Source organism: Panthera onca, chromosome F1, assembly GCF_046562875.1.
Source record: "Panthera onca isolate mPanOnc1 chromosome F1, mPanOnc1 haplotype 2, whole genome shotgun sequence".
Classification (NCBI taxonomy): domain Eukaryota; kingdom Metazoa; phylum Chordata; class Mammalia; order Carnivora; family Felidae; genus Panthera; species Panthera onca.
The window spans coordinates 22969794-22990851 of record NC_138355.1 but is presented as its reverse complement, the minus strand read 5'-3'; the positions used below and the strand labels follow the sequence as shown (position 1 = coordinate 22990851).

The 21058-nt window shown below is 54.3% G+C and overlaps 2 protein-coding genes across 4 annotated transcripts in view; one reads left to right on the top strand and one right to left on the bottom strand.

The window, feature by feature from the left end:
- The first annotated feature begins 6772 nt into the window (after window positions 1–6772).
- On the top strand, window positions 6773–20140 carry CLEC20A (C-type lectin domain containing 20A). The gene is made up of 10 exons (XM_081791832.1): window positions 6773–6945; window positions 7038–7432; window positions 8967–9032; window positions 10921–11286; window positions 12401–12675; window positions 13516–13952; window positions 14025–14413; window positions 17186–17305; window positions 18087–18172; window positions 20040–20140. The coding sequence occupies exons 1-10, from the start codon at window positions 6773–6775 to the stop codon at window positions 20118–20120; spliced, it is 2388 nt and encodes a 795-aa protein (XP_081647958.1). The 3' UTR covers window positions 20121–20140.
- Window positions 19226–21058, bottom strand: part of RASAL2 (RAS protein activator like 2) — a 357105-nt gene continuing 355272 nt past the window's right edge. For all 3 annotated transcript variants that reach the window (XM_078440819.2, XM_078440818.2, XM_060643614.3), the window contains one exon: window positions 19226–20797. In XM_078440819.2, coding sequence (XP_078296945.1) covers window positions 20793–20797 — 5 coding nt within the window. In that variant the 3' untranslated portion in view covers window positions 19226–20792. The remainder of the gene's footprint in view (window positions 20798–21058) is intronic.

Sequence of the window (21058 nt, the reverse complement as noted above, 5' to 3'; positions counted from 1 at the left end):
AACTTGCCTGCACCGCTCACCCCAAGCTCGGGAGACATGCTCGCGCCCTTGTGGCCAAGGGTCTCAGGCTCTGCTGGCCAAAGTCCGAGGCTGAGACTCAAACCGAGGCCCAGGCTGCAGCTGTGACCCCAGCTCCAGCTCCTGCTGTGGCTCGGGTTCCCATAGGCGCCGCCCGCCACGAAGTCTCCAGTGTAGAGGCTTCTGTCTGCCAGAGTGAGGATGGAAGGACCAAGTGTGATCCCTGGGCGTCTGTCTGCATGGGGCTGGTGCCCTCCTGTGCTGTTTGTGCAGATAAGCCTGTGGCAGGAGCTGTCAAATAATAATAATAATAATAATAATAATAATAATAATAATAATAATAAAAGAGAACACATATCCACACGAAGACTTGTTCTCGAATGTTCACAGAGGCTTGTGCATGATAACCTCACGCTGGAATAAACAAATCGTGCTATGTTTCTGCCACGGGACAGCACTCAGCCGTAAAGAGGAGGGAGGAACGGACGCTCATGACAACTCGCTGAATCTGACAGACACTGTGCTGAGTGAAATTCCATTCAAACGAAATGCTAGGAAGCAAATCTATAGCGACAGAAAGCAGATGGGTGGCTGCCTGGAGCTGGGGAGGGGGCAGGGATTGCCGCAAGGGGCAGGAGGGAGCATTCTGGGGGGTTGGTGACGTTCCGGAGGCCAAACGTGGCAGCGGTTCCACTGGTGTATATGCGCCACAAACCCATCAAACCGTAGTCTCCAGATGGGTGCATTCTATCGTGCGTGGACCTTAGGACACTTAGGCTGACTCAGAGACGGTCAAGAGGCATGGCTTTATCGCTCACGAGAGATTGTGCAGTGTGTTGAACCCACTACGAAGATTATTTCACTTAGTCCTCAAAGTACCGTCGTAGGGGAGCCACGATTACCCTCCTTGTCAAGGAATTAGCAACGCTGGTAAGGAATTGTTCAGGAAAACCACCCCCAGTCCTCCTGTGTGTCTCCCTCACTCTGACGCCATGGCCACACTCACAAGGCCTCTGGGCAGGGGGAGTCCCCACAACGAGCAATTCTGTGACACCAGCTCGGGCAGCGGAGGGGCAGGGGAGGCTCCTACAATTCGACTCAGCTCTGACACTGTGCACCTGCAGACAGCGTGGGATCTCATGCTTAAGGGCCCCATCCTAGAAGACCATGCCCCCAGCCCCTGCTTTGGACGCCAGCCACGAGTCCAGGTTGCTATCTGAACTTCTGACCAACCGGCTATGGAAGGGAGGTTTCCACAACCTCCCTCCACAACTGAGCCCTTCAGGCTCAGTTAGTTTGCTAGAGGGCCTCCTAGAAAGAAACAGTTTACTTATTAGATCCCCGGGAGAAAGAGTTTACTTACTAGATCGCTGGCTGGTTTGTTACAAAAGGATGTAAAAGCGGGATAGAAGAGAGGCTAGAAGAGATGCACGGGAGCTTCTGTGTCTTCTCCAAGTACATCACTCGACTCACCAACCCGGGAGCTCTTGGATCCCCGTACTTTGGGGATCTTTATGGAAGTTACATTATGTAGGCATGATCAGTCATTAACCCTGGAGAGGGCACGGGGCTGACAGTTCCAAGCTTTTCATCATAGGTCGGACGTTCTGATGACCAACTCCCATTCCATCCAGGAGCCCACCCAGAGTCACCTTGTTAGAACAAAAGTCACCCCTGTCACCAGGAAATTATAAGGGGTTTAGAAGCTTTGTGCCAAGAAACAGCAGAGACCGATATACATTTTTTTTTCTTTTTACATATTTTTCTATTATCTGACAGGACTCAAGGCTTAGGGAAAACCACCTGAGTTGTGCTGGGCTGGGGCACTGTGGCCACAAAGTGCATCTCTAACAAAGACCCTAGACAGCCATTAGCAGCTCACTTGGTAGGAGAACACCTGCCTGCTCTCCGGGGTGCGGAGATCCTGTCCGAGTAGTAAAGCAAGGGTGGGCAATGCGGCTTCCACTTCGGGGGTACAGATCTGGCTGGTTTGGGAGAAAAGAGGGGCACCTGGGTGGCTCTGTCGGTTAAGCGTCTGACTCTTGATCTCAGCTCAAATCTTGATCTCAGAGTCGTGAATTCAAGCCCCGCGTTGGGCTCTGCGCTGGGCATGCAGCCTACTTTAAAAAAATAAAGACAAAAGGTGTATATTGATTGTGGGAAGGTTATGAGCCTGTACCTAAGGGTGTGTTGGATCCAGGTGCAAATGCATTCCTACTCTGGGGGGTAGGGAAAGGAGCTATGGGGAATTTCATGAACCCCATCGCTTCCTGCAACTGTTTGTCCCTGGGGCGCTTAGGAAGCCTGATGCTCCCTATGTCTCTGTTCCTTTTGTCCCGTCACAGCCCAGTGAAGCTCATGACCCGGGGAGCGGGGCTGTCGTCCCTCGGTCATCACCAGCCCGCGGTGCCTGGCTGAAGCCTCCTCGTTCGTTCGTGGATTCGGGACCTTGGTGTACCAGACAGAGTCCTGGGTGGGCGTGGGACTCCAAAAGAAAAAAAAAACCAAACAGCAAATCCTCCTAAGACAAACCATAACGTTGCGTCTCTATTGAGAGGTTTTGCTGTGCTTGTGATGGATGAGCGCCTTGTGACTATGGCACAGCTCCTGCCATCTGGGAGCTCTGGGTTTACCAGAGGAAACAGAGGCAGATGGCATTTGGACCCGGAGTGCCAGGGGCGGCCTCAGGGAGATGCTGTGCCTGGCCCCAGGGCAGCAGAGGCCCCCCCACACTCACTGTACTTTCTGGGGGTGTCCCTAGGTGCCCACTGGGAAGCCCCGGGTGCCTTGCTGGGCCCTTGCATCAGGAGACCTGAGGGCACCTGGGCGAATGGCCGAGCTGCCCAGTGGGAGGATTGGCACCGTCGAGGCCGGACTGCCAGGCTCTCTTTTCTCCCTGGAGAGCGGCCCTGAGGGGCCCTGGCGCAAATGTGTTCTGCCACTGGGGTGAAGTCATCGGGGGCGGGCACTGCACAAGAGAATATTGTGGCAGGACATTAGTGCTGAAGCATTAATCCTTTTTTCCTCTTTCCCTTTGCCCTTTCAGTCACAGGGGCTGTTTGCCCTTCCCTCTGGGAAGGGTGTGAAGGGGTAGAGCCCAGAAAAGAAACTTCCAGACTCTGGTTTCCCAAAGCTTAGTCCTTAAGGGAATGGAGAGAGTTCTGGACAATAAACAGGATGTTGGGGGGGGGGGGAGAGAGAGAGAGAGAGAGAGGGCTCTTCTTGGTTCCCCGGAAACAGTGCTTTGGGCTCTGGTCTGTGCTTCCTCAGGGAACCAGAGCCCAGACCGGGGGTGGGCGGGGGTTGGGGGGGGCTCTGACGACACTGAAATAGGGCTTCCTGAGGGTCCATCGCCTCCACCCCATGCTTTCCCGTGACCTGAGCTTCAACTGCTGTCCTGCTACTTCCCACCATGTAGTTAAGTAAGCTATTTCACTTCTCCCAGCCACAACCTTCCTACCTGTAAAATGGGGATCCTGAAGTCTCCCCCTGGTGCTGTGGTTGCTGAGGGTGAGCAGGGAGGATAGTCCAGCAAAGGCTGGGCCACACACTCTAGTTCCTTCTCCCCTCCCCTGCCCTCCCCTCCTTTCCCCTTCCTCCCCCTCCCCTCTCTTTGCTCTTTGACCACCTGCTCCCTGCTGCTTCCCTGAAACGTGCAGAACAGGGATAGTTTCTGCTGAGTTCTGGGTGCATCCCAGCACCCCACACAGTGGCTGGCTCGCAGTAGGCACTGAGTATTTGTTTAGTAAAATCTGTCAATTTTGGTAGGAAGAGGAGGAGAGTGGAGAGCAAGGAATAAAAACCCAGAAGACCAGGCTCTGCCTCTGCCAGAGGTGAGGACTCTTCCCTCCACCGCCCGCCCTGTGCTGCCACCATGCTCGTCCGGGGGCTCCCCGTGTCCCTCTGTGTCGCAGGTAAGGCCGCCCCCGCCTGTCCCTGGGATAAAGGCAGGAGGGCGCCGGGCTCCGTGCGTGCCCAGGGCTGGGGTCTGATGGAAGAAGGGGCACCTTTCCCCTGAGGTTCCCAGAGTTTGAGGTTGAAGGGGAGACGAAGTGGAAAAAAAAATGAATGTTTTTCAGCTGTCAGCTCAGGCGTGGTGAGGGAAGCCTCAGCCTCAGCCCCTGGTTGGGGTCCCCTCACTCCTTCCCCCTGCAAACCCTAGGCCCAGGCCCAGAACTAGAGTTCGCTGCCCTACATATAATGTCACTCATTCATTTCTTCACTTATGCATCCAACCAGTAAATATTTACTAAGTGCCTGGTCAGTGCCAGTCAGACGTGGTCCCTGACCTCACTGAGCTTACGTTGTAATGGGGGGAAAAGACATCTGGCAAGAAGATAGCAAACAAGATTATTAGACGATGTGACCAGTGCAGTGAAAGAGAGAAGTGGGGTGACAAGAAGGAAGAGTCACAGGGAGCGATCGGCAAGGCAGGGGATTCTTCAGATCACGTGGGTGGCAAGGTTTCCCTGAACAGGGAGATTTGGGCTGGGCCTAAGGAGTAAATGAAATACTGCAAAGAATAAAGGCAGGAAAGGGAGCCGGGGCACAGGGAAGAGCCTGTGTGCATGAGGAACACACGCAGGAGGCTGTGGTGGCCTCGAGAAAAGTAGGCCCAGGACTCCAGGGTTCGCGGGGTGTGGTAAGGAGCCGTGGTCACCGGTGGGAGTCCCCAGGACATGAGGAGCGGGGGTCCCCTTGTGATGGGGTGGGGTTAGGGAGTAGAAGCAGAGGGACCCTCTGGGGCCAGTGCTGTCAGCTGCAGAGGGAAAATGGTGGCTTGGGCCAGGGTGGCAGTGGGTGTGGAAAGACCCGGAAAGTTCAAGAAAGTTCCAGATCTGAGGAATGACAGGATTTGCAATGCAATTGGATGCCAAGAATGAGAGACAGGGAGGGACCGGCGATGACCCCTGGGCTGGGACTGGAGATGCTGGTGTGAGTGGTGCCATTCGATGAGCTGGGAGGCCCAGGACAGAGCCCACAGGTAGGGTGGACCTATATGTGTGACTGACGCACAGTGGGACACAAACAGGGAGCCCAGCACCAGAGGCTGGAGTCGGGGACGCGTCAGGACACAGTGTTTACAGCCAGGGTTCCTCAAACTGCGAGTTGTGAGCCACTGGGTGCGAAAGCAATTCAGTGGGCCACAGCCAGTGACTTAAAAAAATTAAACAGAATAGAGTAAAAAATATCAAAGTGAATCACACATCATAAGAGTGATTTTTTTTTTCCTTTTCCCCTTCTCTGATGCAGGGATCCTCCAGCTTTTCTCAGCGACAGGCAGCATCTTGGACTCTGGTGGGTGTGACAAGCTTCGCCCTGTTTGGCAAGAGCCTCATCAGCCCTCTCCCTGTCCTCCTGATTGTACACATTCCGGCCACTGTGTGCTCCCAGTTCTTCAGTCTTATCGTCCTCTCCTAGGGCATCTGGCGTGAGGCCGATCCCTTAAGGCCTAGGACCCGCCCCCCCCCGCCCCCACCATCCTGGCACCAGACCCTTTATCCCCCTCCACCCCTGCAGGGCCTGACGGGGCAGAGTAGCCCTTGACCAGCTGTTTGTGAGGACCCCACAAGGGCATGGAGTCAGGAAGGAAGGAAGCCAACATTGAGATCTCGGGGCTTCGGGTTGGCTCTTGGGAGATGTGTGACCTGCTCATTAGTTCCTTCCTTCTTTCCTTACTTTCTTCCCTCCTCTCCCTCCCTCCCTTCCTTCCTCCCTTCCTTCCTCTCTTCCTTCCTCCCCCTCCCTTCATCTTTTCCTTCCTTCCTCCCTCCCTCCCTCTCTTCCTTCCTTCCCCCCTTTCCCTTCCTTCCTTCCTTGTTTCTTCCCCCCTTTCCCTTCCTTCCTTCCTTCCTTCCTTCCTTCCTTCCTTCCTTCCTCTCTTCCTCCCTCCCTCCCTTTCCCTCTCTTCCTTCCTCCCTCTGTTCCTTCTTCCCCCCTCCCTTCATCTTTTCTTCCCTCCCTCCCTCCCTCTCTTCCTTCCTTCCCCCCTTTCCCTTCCTTCCTTCCTTGTTTCTTCCCCCCTTTCCCTTCCTTCCTTCCTTCCTTCCTTCCTTCCTTCCTTCCTTCCTTCCTCTCTTCCTCCCTCCCTCCCTCCCTCTCTTCCTTCCTTTCTCCCTCCTTCCTCCCTCCCTTCCTTTCTTGTTTCTTCCCCCCTTTCCCTTCCTTCCTTCCTTCCTTCCTTCCTTCCTTCCTTCCTTCCTTCCTTCCTCCATTCATTTCCTTCTGATGTGCTGGACACTGGGGATATAAGGATGAATGAATAAAGCTCATTCTTTGCTCCCAAGTTGCTTGCACCTGGTGGTGGAGACAAACAAAAAGGTCCTTTCCCTGGGGGTTTTACAAAATTCTGATGCCAGCCCAGCAAATGCAGATCCTTGCTGCGGGGTGGGCCTGCACATCAGTGTATTCGGAAAACTCCCCAGGTGGTTTTCATGTGCAGCCCTTGTTCTGAGCCCTGCCTACAACAGGGTGGTCCCCTGCTATGATTCAGGGCCTGGCCCTGGAAACTCCTCCCATGGTCCTTGTGTCCTGGCTCTGTCCCTTCCCGCTGGGTGGCCTTGGTCAAGTCCCTTAACTCTCTGGGACTGGGTTTCCTCATTTGCAAAACAGGCATGGTGATGTCCCTCCTGGGGAGTTACTGGAAAGATTCCATGAGCTGCAGGCACACCGAGCCGTGAGGGCTCAGTCAACACGGGATATTGTTACTAAGCACTAACAAAGGGGCACTGAGCAAATGGGAAGGGTGTAGAGGATGGGGCAGAGGGCTGAGCAGTTAGTTGGGCAAAGGCAAGTGGGGAGAGAAGGACCCTGGAGGACGAGGGACTGGGGGGAGCAGGGGGTGGGGAGTGGCCAGTCCCTCCAGGCCCAGAGCGCAGCTTGTGCAAAGGCCCAGAGGCACAGCTGTGTGCGAGGGGAGAGCCCGCGGTAAGGGGTGGAGCAGGGGAAAAGAGAGGCCTGGGAGGCTCCCTGTGTTGAGGCCGGAAGCTCTTTGGGGACCAGGGGTGGGTTGGGGGCAGCCATGCGCCAACGGCCTCTCCTGTCTCAGCCCTGCGGCTGCTGAACAATGGCAAGACGTTCTCGAGGGTGGAGGCGACGCTGAGCTGGTCTGAGGCCCTGCGGTACTGCCGGCGGCACCACACGGACCTGGCCGACCTGCAGAGCATGAACAGCGTGAGCAGCATAAGCTCCCTCTACTCCCTCACGAGCAGCACCGAGGCGTGGATCGGCCTCTTCTTCGACGTGCGCGTGCGCGGCCTGAGCTGGTCCAGCGGCTCCACCTTCGCGGCGCCCGTGTGGAGCTCGCTGCCGGTGTTCGCCGAGGGCGTCTGCGCCACTCTGTACTCCGTATCCGTCTTCCCCAACCTCGGGGCCGCCTCGTGCACGGTGCAGAAGCCCTTCATCTGCTACTACGGTGTGTGTTCGTGTGTTCGAGTCCGGTCCTGCGCCTGCTCTTCCTCCGGGGTGGCTTCTCCCGAGCAGGTGGGGGGTGGGGTGGGGGGCGGGCCCTCTCACGTCCTTCCCAGGACGAGGACGACCCGCTGTTCTCTTCACCCCGCTGCTACACGCGTCTCTGCAGCCTTGGTTTCTATCTCCTCTGTCCCTCATTCCTCCGACTCCGTCAGAGAAACAAGTGCCAATCAGCGTGGAGAGAAGGTAAAATCTGGGCTGTCCCCTCCAGCCGGTTAGGGATTTGGGAGAAGAGGAAAAAGAAAGGGAGGAAAAAAGAAAAGCGGGTGGGGGATCCGCTTGCATCTACGCAGCAAAGGCAGCGGAATTCAGCGTTGCTCTTCCCACAGAGCACAGGTCCGGTTTTACCTCTCATGGTGGCAGGGAGAGTAGTGGATGGGAACCAACCCCTTCGGACATCGCAGCAGGAAATCGGCGGTGCTCAAGGGCCCCGTCCTGACCCCATCTTGGCCCCATCCTGCCCCTGCTGGTCCCTCTCTGCCCATGCGACCGTCCCGGGGGGATCACACAGGGGGATAGTTACAGACCAGAGGGCACTTTTCTGGTCAAAAGCGCCAACTTCTGCTTTTCTGTGTCAGCCGAAGCCCAGCCCAACTCTGTGTCACCCAAACCCCTCAAACAGGGGCACGGAGCACAGCCGGACACCTCCCCTGTTTTCCGCGACGCCGCGCCTGTCATGGGGCCTTGAAATACAGCCCCCGGGGGCGAGACTTGACCTTCAGATTCCCAAGCCAGTAGAGACGGTCAGGAGTGCTGGATGTGCAGGGGTGGGAGCCCCTCAAAGAAAGGGCCCTGGGCGCAGGCTCTCCCCTCCTCCCTCTGGTGTCCTTGGGCTCCACTGAGGCACATCCTGACTCCACAAGTCCACCGCCCTGGTCTTTGCGGGGGGGGGGGGGGGGGGGGGGGGGAGGGTCTGCCCTGCCCCCACAGTCAGTTCTCAACACAGAATGAGCTCTTAAAAATACAAACCAGGTCACTCTGCTCCAACACATTCAATAGGTGGCTTAGCACTTAGGGTCACGTCCCTTTTGAGGCCGACCAGGCCCTGCCTGACCTTTTTGGCCTCATCTCCTCTCCCTGCCCCTGGCCACACTGGCGCTCTGCTCCTCAGACACACGCTGCCCTTTCCCACTTAGGGGCTTGGCCTTTGCTCTGCCTGGGGATCTCCTTCTACCACTTTGCAAGGCTGGCTCCTTCATATTCTCTTCAAAAGCCAGGATCCTGTTTGTCTAATTTCTGCTATTTTCCCCGGGCCTAGAACAGTGTCTGCCACAAAACAGGGGCTTTCTCTGTCTCTCAATCTCCCTCTTTCTCGTCCTGTATATATTTCTCGCCCTGTATATATTTCTTGAATAAATGTCACAGGGATGGAGAAAGCTGTTTACCCTGGAGCCCAAGGCATCTCCTGGCTTCCGCTTGGTTCCCGGTGCCTGCAGAGGTTCCCTCCCCGTGACGCGTGCTCTGTTTCTGTTTTCCAGACCCTGCTGTGGGGCACCGCACCCCCACAGAGCCCGCTCTCAGCCCAACCACCTCTCCAAAGCCAGGTACGCACCTGGGAGCTCTGCCTGCCCTCTGACTTGTCCACCTGGGCTGGCGGGCAGGGTCATGCCACCTGTGTCCCCTCTGCTCCTCCCTACCCTTGGCCTGGCTGAGGGATCCTCTGGCTTTGCTGTCCTCAGGCTGAACCCCATGGAGAGAATCAGTCCAGTTTTATTATTCAGAGGAACCCAGACAGGGAAGTGACTTGCTCAAGGTCTCCAACCAGAGAGGGGCCGTTAATGGCCCAGGCTGCATCCCAGCTCTGGTGAGGCCCCCGCTTCCGTGGTGGGTGAGGGGGACTTCCCTTCTGATATTCCTGCCCTGGAATCTTCTGTTTTTAATTGTTTTTTAAGTTTATTGGTTGATTTTGAGAGAGACAGAGAGAGCGAGCAGGGGAGGGGCAGAGAGAGAGAGAGAGAGAGAGAGAGAGGGAGAGAGAGAATCCCAAGCAGGTTCCACACCGTCAGAGCCCGACGCAGGGCTGGAACTCATGAAACTCGAGATCACGACCTGAGCTGAAACTAAGAGTCGGATGCTTAACCAACAGAGCCACCCAGGTGCCCCCTGCTGTATATTTCTTTAAACTTTCTTCACATCGGGTATAAAGAATCCATGACAAAGGGAATGCACTCCCCACTCCCTCTGCTTTATAGAGCCGGTTTTCCGCATGCTACGAAATACTGAGCTGTAGAGTGAAGATGGCCGGGCGTCCAAGGTGGACCTCGTCTGAATCTCATCTTGCCATTTAATACGGCATGAGTTTGGGCACATCATCACCAACACGGGCCCCCGCTTTCCCACCTGTATGATGAGGTTGATAGCATCTACCTCTCAGGATTATAATGAGGATTTAAAAAGATGACGTCTGCCACATGCATAGCTCGGGGCTGGGGAGTCCTCGCTGCATAGAGGATAGCTTTAAAAAATCAGTTTAGATAGGGAAAATGAGGGAAACATCAGGCAAATCTTGCCGGGCTTAGGTGAACCAGGATGTGTCAGAGTTTGGGAGGCCCTGTTTGAATCTGAGGATGTGGCTCTCTGTTCTGCAAATAGAGGTGTTTCCTTCATCGGGTCTCTGGAATCAGTCCCTCAGGATCTGGCACCACATCCTTTCCCGGCTCCCACTGTTTAGAATCAGATGCGTGGGCTTGTGTGCTACAGATGAGACAGGCCTGGCAAGGGGCGGTCGTGGGGGGTTGGCCCAGGCCAGCCTCCCGCAGAGACGGGGGAGGGAGGGTGCGGGCTATGGGAGGCCTGCATCCCGGGCTGTCTGAGCCCCGCTGGAAGTCGGGCCCACTGGGATGGGCACGCTCTGTCTTTTCCCTGGCTCTCCAGATATGATGGATATCACCCCCTCTCTCTCTCCTGCCTTAGCCCTGGAGCCTCCTGAGAGCCAGCGCCATAGTTAGAGCTGCTGGAAATCACAGATGAGGCTGCCTCTAAAGTAGGATTGTCCCATTTTCCTCCTCCCCTCCCCATAAAGGGTCACTACCTTTTAATCAAGTGCTAATTATTTGCACGCACGGTGCGAAACCAGTTGCATACATGGTTTCATTTAGGCCTTTAAATTAGTCTAGGTGCTATTATCCCCATTGCGCAGATGAAGAAATGGAAACTCAGACTTAGCTTGTAAGGACTTTAGCCACCAGCAGGGCTCTTCATCCCCGCCTTTCCTAATTTGCATTCTCTCCGCTGCTGCCATGATAGCCCATCCATTCTCCCAATGTGGTGTTTAGTCTGCCTATAAAATGGTGGGTTTCCTCAAATCCAACACCCAGGGACCGGGACAAGGGCCCGAGTCAGACCCGAGCTCTGTCCCAGGGGAGCAGTGAGGCTTGGTCTGTCAGAGATCCAGGACCTCAGGCCTGCGGTCTCCCTGTTTTTTGCCCCCAGCTGTGGTCCAGATTGGCCGACAGACCTTCATGCGATTCGACCAAGAAATGACCTGGCCGGAGGCCCTGCGGTATTGCCACAGCCACCACACGGACCTGGCCGACCTGCAGATGGTGACCGACGAGGCGGGCAAGGAGGCCTTGAAGTCCATCACGAGTGAGACCGAGGCCTGGATCGGCCTCTACTTCAACGCGACCTCTGGGTCTCTGAGCTGGTCGAGCAACCTGGGTGCCAGCATCCCCACCTGGCTTCAAGTGCCCGAGCTGGGGACGGGACTGTGTGCGGGGCTCCGCACCTACGCGCGCTACTCCCCCCGAGTGTATTCGTTGGCCTGCTCTTCCCTGAGACCCTTCATCTGCTTCTATGGTGTGTGACAGTCTGTCCCCACGGGCCCTGGGCTTACCGAGGATAGAACGGGATGGGACATGGGTTTATTGAGCAGCAGGAGACGCTGAGGTTGGACCCAAGGAAGAACCTCTAGACCCTGAGGGTAAGAGGAGCTTCTGAGGGAGCCTGAAAGAAGGAGTGGAGCCCATCGAGCCTCAGGGCATTAGCAGTTAGCAACGGTGATTAGTTTTTGGGCAATGCAGAGGTTCAAAGCATGGACTTGGGAATCTCACACGGGCTTTACCATTTGCTAGAAATGAGGCGCGTGGCATCTCTGAGCCTCCTTTTCCTCTCCTGGAAAATATATTTAACAAATGGCTTCGGAGACTGAATGAGAATGTATAGAACAAACCTAGCAGAGACCCTGGCACAGAGTAGGCGCCCAGCAGATGTTAGCGGTTGTCAGTGTTGTTGAACTCTAAGTGCACGTGAACCAGAGGCCTGCCTGGCTGTTCTGGATCTTGTGTAGAGTGTGTCCTCAGCAACAGGTGCGTCCTGCCTTATCCTTTTCTTCTCTTTTTTTTTTTTCTTTCTTTCCTGCCTTCTTCCCTCTCTCTCCCCTCCCTTCTTCCTTTCCAGTCTTCTTTACTTTTTGTAACAGCTTTACGGCATATAGTCCACATACCTTAAGAATCACCCTTCTTAAGTGTCTAACTCAGTGGCTATTAGTAGTCACAGGGGTGTCCAAGCGTCACCACTAATTTTAGGACATTTTGTCACCCCGAAAGGAACTCCTTGTCCTCGAGCAGTCACTCCCCAATCTCCCTCACCCTCAGCCCTGACAGCCGCTAATCCACTTTCTGTGATCTGCCTGTTCTTGGCTGTTTCTTTTGGTGGTTTGGATTTGATGAGAATGGGGATCCTTATCTACCAAGGAAGAATGATGGTCCCTCCCTTGCAGGGCTCCTCTGAGGATTAAAGACCCGGCGAGCCCCCCCCCCCCGCAGCCGGCACACGCACATGCACGCATGCACACTGAGCTGGCTGAGATGGGCAGCTGGTGGGGCTGCCGGCAGGCCTTAGGGGAGGCAGACCTGGGGGCGCTCTGTGCCAGGTCGGCCCTGTCCTCACCACTCTCCTTCCTTACTCACAGACCCTTCCGTTGGGCACCGGGAGTCCACAGCTCTCCAGCCATCCTTTCACGCTCCCTCCTCAGAAGTGGCCGTGGAGACAATGCGCAGGCCAAGTACGTGCCTGTTTTCGGTTCTGTGTGGGTGCTTTGGACCTGTCCTTGGCTGGGTCCCAAGGTCTCGGGGTCTGAGAGCTGGAGAGGTCACCTGCATGCCCCGTGGGGTCCGCCCAGAAGAGGATTTTCCAGCCCACCCCCATCCCCTGCAGGGCCAGCTGGGGTTGGAGAAGGGGGACTCAGTTGCCATCAACCTCCCCCTTTGACCTGGGCCACTAACTTGCAGTTCCAGGGTGGGAGGCTCAGGAGAAGCTGTGTGCACCCCCAGTGAGGTGATGAGGGCCAGCCTGGGAGACGGAGGGGAAGACTCTGGGCAGTGCTCCTGAGAAGTCATCAGAGAGGCCTTTGAGGTTTAGCATCCAGAGGGGGAACCACAAGAGAGGTGCCTGTCGAATCCATTGTGATTCTGGGCTCCTCTGGGTGGAGAAAAGATTCCAGATGAGTTGTTGGGACTATGTGTGGGGACATGTTGGGAAACACAGTGATTGCCCTCCTACAGCATTTTTAAATTCCTGAAACATCTTCATAGCTATTACCTGATTTTGCTTTCCAAGAGTTCTGAAGCTAAGTAGGGTAGTTGAGGGCAGAATCACGGTTCTCCTGGCTTTGTTGCAGATTCCTATATCTGACAAAGGTATTCTTGCCTTTTCTGAGGACACAGAGAAGTTAGGGAACTTGCTGATAGTTGCACAGAGCTTTATTTATTCTGGGGACACAAAGAAAAATCAGGGGCCGCTCTCAAGGAGCCCAAGGTGTTGATAGTCGGTGTTGTGTGTATAGGCACAGGCATAATGGGGACATATGTCTCAGTCCCTGTAATCATCTGGATTTTCTGGAGGAAGTGATTCTGTTTGTGTTTTGGACCACGAGAAGGAATTAGCTTGCAAAAGGGAGCGGGGGGAGTGCAGGTAGGAGCTGCAGGTGGGGTGCGGTGCTTAGCGTTGAGCGGGGACACCCTGATCCTACAAGGAGAACTCCCTGTGAGCTGCGAAGGAACGTGGCCCTCATCCTGACGGCAACAGCGCCAGGGCCTGGGCCTGTGGTCAGATTCGGTAGAGAAACTGGGTACCATCCTGTCCTCTGCTTCCCACGTGAGGTCTAACCTGGCCCCTGTCTGGCCGCCCCAGGCCGGGCGCAGCCCGGTCGGCACTGGGAGCGCAGGTTCAGGCGTGGAAGAACCGCAGGGCCGCCGCAGGGCCCCGGGAGCCGCGCGCCCCGTGCGCCCCGCCTCGGCCGCTGGACGCCACCCGTCGGGGTCCTTGTCCCACGGCTCGGGCCTGGTGGGGATCCCGGGCGCGGGGCGCCCCTCGCGAGCCTTCTCTCCTGCCGCCGGGACCAGCGCCCGGCGCGGCTCCCGCAGCGAGTCAGCCCCGGGCCTGCCGAGTGCGCCCCCCGCGCGTCCCGCTCCTGAGAGCCCCGCGGCTCCCCAGCCAGGGGGACGACTGCCCCGCGGCCTCGGGCCCAGCCTGCGCGCCCCGGGGACTCCTTACCCCGCGAGGAAGGGGCCGGGCCCCTGCTGGTAACTGTCCAGAGCGCGACCTTGGCCCCACGGCCCGGGCCTCCCCGCCGAGCGCGGCTCGCCCTCCGGGGACGCTGTCTGTCCCCCCCGGGGAGGGGGGGGGCGGGGAGCCGGGCCCGCTCTGGCCGCCACTTCGAGCCCTGCCACCGTCCACGCGTCCCCGGAGGTCCCCGTTACCGAAGGCAAGTCCGCGACCCCGCGGGAGGCAGCAGCGGTCCCCGTGCCCGGCTCCACCCTCCGTTCCCCCAGGTCGGCCCCAGACAGCGGCTCCCGGCTTCCAGGGAGCTTCCCGGGGACAGAAGAGAGCGCCTGGGGACGTTCCGCTCACCGCGCTCCCGGAGCGGGCAGCCCCAGCCGGCCGCACGCGGGGGGAACGCCTGGGAGACGGCTAAGTGAAACAGGTGCCCGCCCGAGTCGCCGCGGGTTGGGGACGCCACACCAGCCAGGCCCTGGCGCCCGGCTGCTCCTCTGCGGTGACAGAGCCTGAGGCCCCATGCCCAGGCTGCAGGCCAGGAGGTTGAGGGCGGGGTCGTGTGCTGGGCCACAGTCTCCCTGCCCTGGCTGCATTCCTGTCCACTCTACGGGTGCAGCCAGAGCCAGGGCACCTGCTCAGCCTCACTGGGTAATAATTTAAGGGGGGGGGGGGGCGAATCCAGGGGAGAAACAGGCTATTTGGGCTGTAGGAGTCTGATAGCCAAGGGTTGGAATGTTGACCCTACTACTGACAGTGTGGCCTTAGGCAAGTTTCCTAACTTCTCAGAACTTCATTTTTTCTCATCTTTGAAGTCAAGAAAAATACCAGTGTCATGAGCTATGGTCCAGTGCCTGGCATCTGACAGATGCTCAATAAATGGCAGTTATACTACTCTAATCTCAATTCACTAGTGAAATGTTTAGTGATTCATTCCATCTCCCGCCTCTGTCCTTACTCGACAGACGGGGCTGGCCTCGTTCTCATTTTATTAATTATAAATGATTATGAATGATCAGATTATGAATTATTGAGATTGTGGAATCTCACAGGGCAGGGGCTGTCTTGTGCCTCTTTGTATCTTTCCCAGGCCTTGAACAGTGATTTACACGTTGGTGGATGATTGAATTCAACAGTCACTTCCTGAGTGCTGGTTTTGAACAAGGCATTGAACTGAGGATACCAAGGAAAGCAGGACCTGTTTCCTGTTTTTAAAAGAGCTTAGTCTAATAGGGACTAATAGAGACAACAGTCTGATAAGTGCTGAGCCAGAAGTGTGACCTGAGCGCCTTGGCAGGAAAGTGACTCATTCATTTTGCCTGGAAAGGTGGCGGTAATTGGACAAAAAGTTCATGGAGGATTTTAGGCAGCAAACACTAGAACATTCTTCCTGGCAGAGGGAACAGCACAGCAAAAACGAGTAGGTGTGAAAACGTGTGGTTTGGGAATGAAAGCAGTCTGATGTGACCAGAGTGTAGGTCACGTATTTGGGGAGGGAGTGACAAAGGAAGAGGGAAAGAGGGACAAATTCTGAAGGACTTGACCTTGCGGCAGGTGGAGGCATCGGAGGTTTTCAGCAAGCGAGCAAAACGCTCAGAGCCGTAGTTGATAGAAGCAAGGTGGCTATAATGACAGGGGACAATGCTTGTCGTGACAGGGCGTTAAAGGGGCAAAGCGCGGTTCAACATTATACATGTAGTGCACTCAACGGCACACGGAAGGGAAACCCCCACCTGTGCTTAGCAAAAAAAGACTGGACGGAAATGTGTAGAAATGTTGACAGTGGTTACAGTCGGGTGATGAGACTATGCGTGTTTCTCCCATTCTGTGTGTCTGGATTGTACAAAGTGATTCATTTCACCAGAGGAATGTGCAGTGCTTCGGGCGGGGAAAGAAGCGGGCATTTGGACCGGAGGCCGACCAGGAGAGGAGGGGCAGGAAGGGCACGTGTGGGGCCAGCAGCGTGAGGAGGGGCGGGAGGGAATTGGTTTTAGGCTGTTTGCAAGTGACGTTAACTGAAGAAATACAGATGCAAACACATTTTTAAAAAAAGCTCAGCTTTGTTCACTGAATCACAGAAATCCAAACTAAAAGCGAGATGAATTTTTAAAATGACTTTTTTACTTACCAGCCGGGCAAAGATTGGAAGGGGTGAAGGTGTTGATGAGAAAGTGGAAAAATCAGCGATCCTAGGCACTGGATGGGAGAGCAGACTGGAGCGGCCCTTCTGGCGGCATGTCTGTTCTGAGATGGAAACACCCTCTCAGACAGAAGCCCTGTTTTGGGGAATTAAGAAATAATAGTACGAGGTGCACACTTACATATGCGTCCTCCACACAGGGCTCTTTTATTGCAGCATTATTACAGTGAGAAGTCGGAGGCAATCTAATGTCCATTGAAAGCAGATGGGTTAAGTAAGTTATGGTACATTCGATGAAATACTATGCAGCGTTTAAAGAGAGTAAGGTAGATCTTTATGCATTCAAATTATAAAACCCAAGTGTGTGAAGAATATTCTATAGCAAACTGTTAACAGTGGTTGCCCCTGGGTCAGGGGAGGGGATACTTTTGTTTAAATATTTTACAATAATATACCACAAAAACAATATGATCGTTCCATATTTGGAAAAAAAAAACAAAAAAGACCTTTGCAAGGCACCGACAGGGGTTTGGTGACTGGACAGGAGAGGGAGTCAGAGAGCAGCTGAGGACCCTGGGGTCTCTGGGCCTCAGGAGACGGGCAGCCACATAGGGGAGAGGAGGTTGTTGGGGGGAGGCTGAGCTTGGTTTTGGAATACCTTGAGTCTGAAGTGCTGCTTCTTGATGGCGACGTTAGGGGTCCCTGACTGCCAACGGTGGGGGCTCCGGGAAGCCGGCAGAGCCATGAGGGCATCGGGCCCCTGGGGTGTGAAAGAAAACATCTGCCCCTGGGAAGAGTTCTCATAATACTGCCCAGGCCCCACAAGTCCTGCTGTCAGGGACGCTCTCTGGGGGACGATGGCGTAACAACTGAGGGGCTGGGTGTGTGAGCCTGTGGGGGCGGGTCAAGATCTGGCCCGGACGGTCGGTCTCTGCAGCGGCTGTGTGCAGAGCGGTCGGTGGCTCTCCGTGCCCGTCTTCTAGCTCAGGGGCAGCCACCAATCTCAGACCACCCTGCTCCCGGCCGTATTTGCAATGGCTCCTTTATTTCCCCCTCCTATAGCTGTGACCACTGAAGGAGGTGGCAGTGCTATGAGAGAGACAGCCGCCGCCACTCAGGCCCAACGCGTGAGCTCACCCAAACACCCAGAGTCTAAAGGCAAAACTCCAGCACCAGCATCAGGTAACTGCCTCTGGTCACCAAGGACCCGCTCCGAACAGCGGAGCAGTTAAATCCGGACGGCCGCTCCTTAGCACAGGGTACCTGAGACCTTTTCGTGAGACAGCATCAAGTGCAGGGAAGGGAACCGGAACAAAAGGAACAAGGGCGAGGAGCCTGGAGTTAGCGACCTGACTACTGTTAAAGCTCGGGGAGCAAGTATCCTCCCTTCAGAACCTCCTCTTCCTCAGCTGCAGAAGAGGTGCAGTAAAAACTACCCTGCCTCCATCACGGGGTTGTTGCGAGCCAACGATGAGGTAATTATGCAGTGGTGCGTCATAAACTATAAAATGCTCTACAGATACAGGGTAGCCCTGTCACGAGGCTGCATGTAGTTCCCAGGAAGATGACAGCGGCTCGTGGCCCAAGGCTGAGCATGTTTATTGGCTCAGAGAACCTACTTAGAGCTTTCCGGGGTAGCGTTGGCCTTTAAAATGTGGGCCCAGGGATAGGTGAGTATTTCCAGCGCGGTGCGGAGTATCTGCTTAATGGATTTGTTAAAAGGAAGGGGGGAAATACAGGAGAGACAGAGAAGGGGAGGACTGCCTGGCCGCAGCCACTGGCTGGTTAGTCCTAATTGTGGCTGAGTATCCTCCAGCCCAGCAGTTTCTTTCCTCTTCCTTTTTGAAATCCTAAATCTTTGTGCAGCATCTGTGGTGTCCAGTGGGCAGTCCTGTTGAGAACTTCAAGCGTCTGACGACAATAGGCTAATTTTCTCTGAACCAGGCAGCTCTTTCTTTTTCAGGGCAGGTCTTTGGAATCCTGAAAGCAGATTTTACCATCCCAGCTCTCCTGGACCCAGAAGATGTGAAAGACCAATTTTTGAGTGAGGTGAGACTTCAGACCACCCCTGCTTTTGGTCAGATGGCTTGACAATGCAAGGCGACACTGTCAAAACCAATAAACCTGGAGAAAAAGCTTGGAAACATTAGCTCCTCTGTTCCCACTGCTGTTCCCATGCTGGCTCATGGTGACAGGTTGGTGCCTGTGCTGAGACTTTTTCAGATCTTTTTCTTCTCTCTGTAACATGTTTCTTGAGCTGTTTGTTTGTTTGTTTGTTTTAAATGAAGACAGCGTAATCAGAAGGACCTGTATTGGGGTCTGGCTTTCTACTTGTTAGTCGTGCGACCTGGGGCAAGTAATTTAATCTTTCTGAATATCAGTTTTCTCACGAATTAGGGCCAACGAAACCTAATTCATATGGTTGGTATTAAGTGAAATATTCCAGATAAAGTGCTTAGCAAATTAGCACATAGTAAGTGCTCAATAAACACAAACATTAGCTATTATTACCAGCATCACTGTTGCTCATCCGAATATATATTTGTTCCAGGCTCCCCACCCTGCCCAGTCCTCTGTTCTTTTAAAGTATTATGAGATGGGACATTGTGAAGAGGAAGAAGTGTTCCTAAATACTGCAGCAAAAGCTTGAAACACGTTTTTCAATTATACCAGAGAATGATCGTTAAGATGTCAGATTTAGAGAGTTCCTTACAGGTCATCTAACCAAATCCTGATGTTACAAGAAATGAGACTGGCATTTATCTGGTAGCTCACTGCAATTTACTCACAGGCCAAAGAAATAGCACCTGGCAACTCATTCTAAAACCTCACAAACTCGTTTCTAGAAAGAACGGTGGTGTGCGCGTGCGTGCGCACGTGTGTGTTTGCGTGCGTGCGTACGTGCATGCGCGCGTGCACAGGCCCGTCCGGGGCCCTGGGGAGGAATGAGCGAGCCCTCCGTGCATTTCGCTGTTGAAAGAGGAACAGGTGCAAATGATGGAAATGTTGCAATTGGACATCGGATCGTTATTTTAGAAGTTCAGTAAGACTGCAGTGCCGAGTACTGGGTTTCCAAAAGTCAAGGACTCTTTTTTTTTGGGGGGGTGTGGGAGGGAACCAAACCGGAAACCATCTTCCTTCTCTGCAAAAGTAAAGCCAATAATGGGAAAATTGGGGTCAAAACGGGGAATTCCGCCTTCTGGCCACCTCTGTTGGAATGTATCTGTTCCCTATTAATGGGGACAATTTCTGCCTCACAGCTTTAAAGGGTGGAAATGGTGGCAACCATGTGTGTGTCGGAAGGTAGAGTATATAGCATTAGTTTTAGCCGCATTTTAAATTGCAAACAGAAGGCAAGGAAACACACCTGCAGCCAGCTTGTCCCCATTCCAGGGACAGGGACAGAGAGACATTGTAACAGACGCACCCAGTGCTCAGGGCTCAATATGCACTAGTGGTTGTTAACCCCAGCTGAAGTTACGGCCTGGGGAAGCGGGCGGGGAAGCCCAACCCCAGTCCCTAGAGAGATCAGTGACCCGGTCGGTGGTGGAGCTCAAGAGGCATCTTTTCTGATTTCAAAGTTCAGTAGTGATTCTGATAAATGGGACTGAGAAGCACCGGTAAGTCATTTGTTTCAGCCCCGTTTGTCATCAGACTCTCCGGACCCCCCCCCCCCCCCCCCCTTGGAGGGGGTGGGCAGTGGTGGTGGAGGCGGTGGTCCTCGTGTCCTAACACAATTGATTCATGTACTTTCCCGTTGGGGTAGGTGCGATCCTTCACAGAGACTGGTGGGGGGCGGGGGGCGTAGGTAAGAAAAAGAAAGGGTATGGCTGGTCACAAAGGTCATAGCGGTGGGCAGTTTAGGCCGGGAGGTCACAAGACAGCAACGGCAGTTTCTCTCTGTTTGCTGTTTCAGATCCGAGAAGTCTTAAAGCTTACGTTAGGTCACGAGCAATTCAGACTGAAATGGGTTGGCTTTGAAGTGAACAAAAAATAGCCCATGTCGGCAGACCCGGAGCCTTCTCACACCATCTTGTCTGGATTTTGAGTGACTTTTGGTCTATGATGCTAGCAGATGAGAACACACGTTTGTTCCAGGCGCTCAGAAATAACTCCGGATATACGAAGAGGTGACTACAGAGCTACACCTGTGAGGAAAAACTGGCATCCCTGGATTTTATAGGGTGCAGGAGGTAAGGAGAGGAAGATGGAGGCATCTGGGAACAGTAACCTTGAGAATGACAACCAAACAGGAACCCAAACCCCAAGACAACACCAGTCCTGAAACAAACCGCATTCATCTCCCTGGAGAAGAAAGAGAGGACAGTGGTGGCTGAGAAGCTGAGGGAGGCCACACTTCCGGAGAAGTGGAGGGCACTTTCCTCACTAGCCACCCGAGCTGTTACAGAGACCTCAGGCTGTCCGGAGTGAGGAGCTCTCCGAGGGCATCCTTGCAATACGACACATTAATTGTGGGTTTGTCCTCCTTCATCCGAACACTCTTTGCCTGTCCGGTGGGAAGTTCTCCAACAAGTTGTCCTCAATGCTAAGACAGAACTTCAGAAGAATGTTCCCGTAAGCACGTCCTTTCTGGTTTTTCGCCAGGTGTTCTAATCATCCAGATACATGCTCGAAGTAAGGTGGTAACATGTCAAATACAGTGGCAACTTTAGTCTGAAATGTTTAAAGTTAAAGTTTATTTGTATTCTTTGTAGGAATAGCAATAAAAGACCTCAAACGTATCTATATCTGTACATGTACAAGAACCATCAAAAATTATTCACAGAACAAAAATAAATCTTCTTTAGAACAAACCCAGGTAATGAAATGCAGATATGGATCTCACGTATGGAATAATCTAAGTGCTACCGGCACAAAAATATGGCTTTAAAAGTAAAATAAAATCTTGGGTTTTGTTTTTCTAAGGTGTATTTC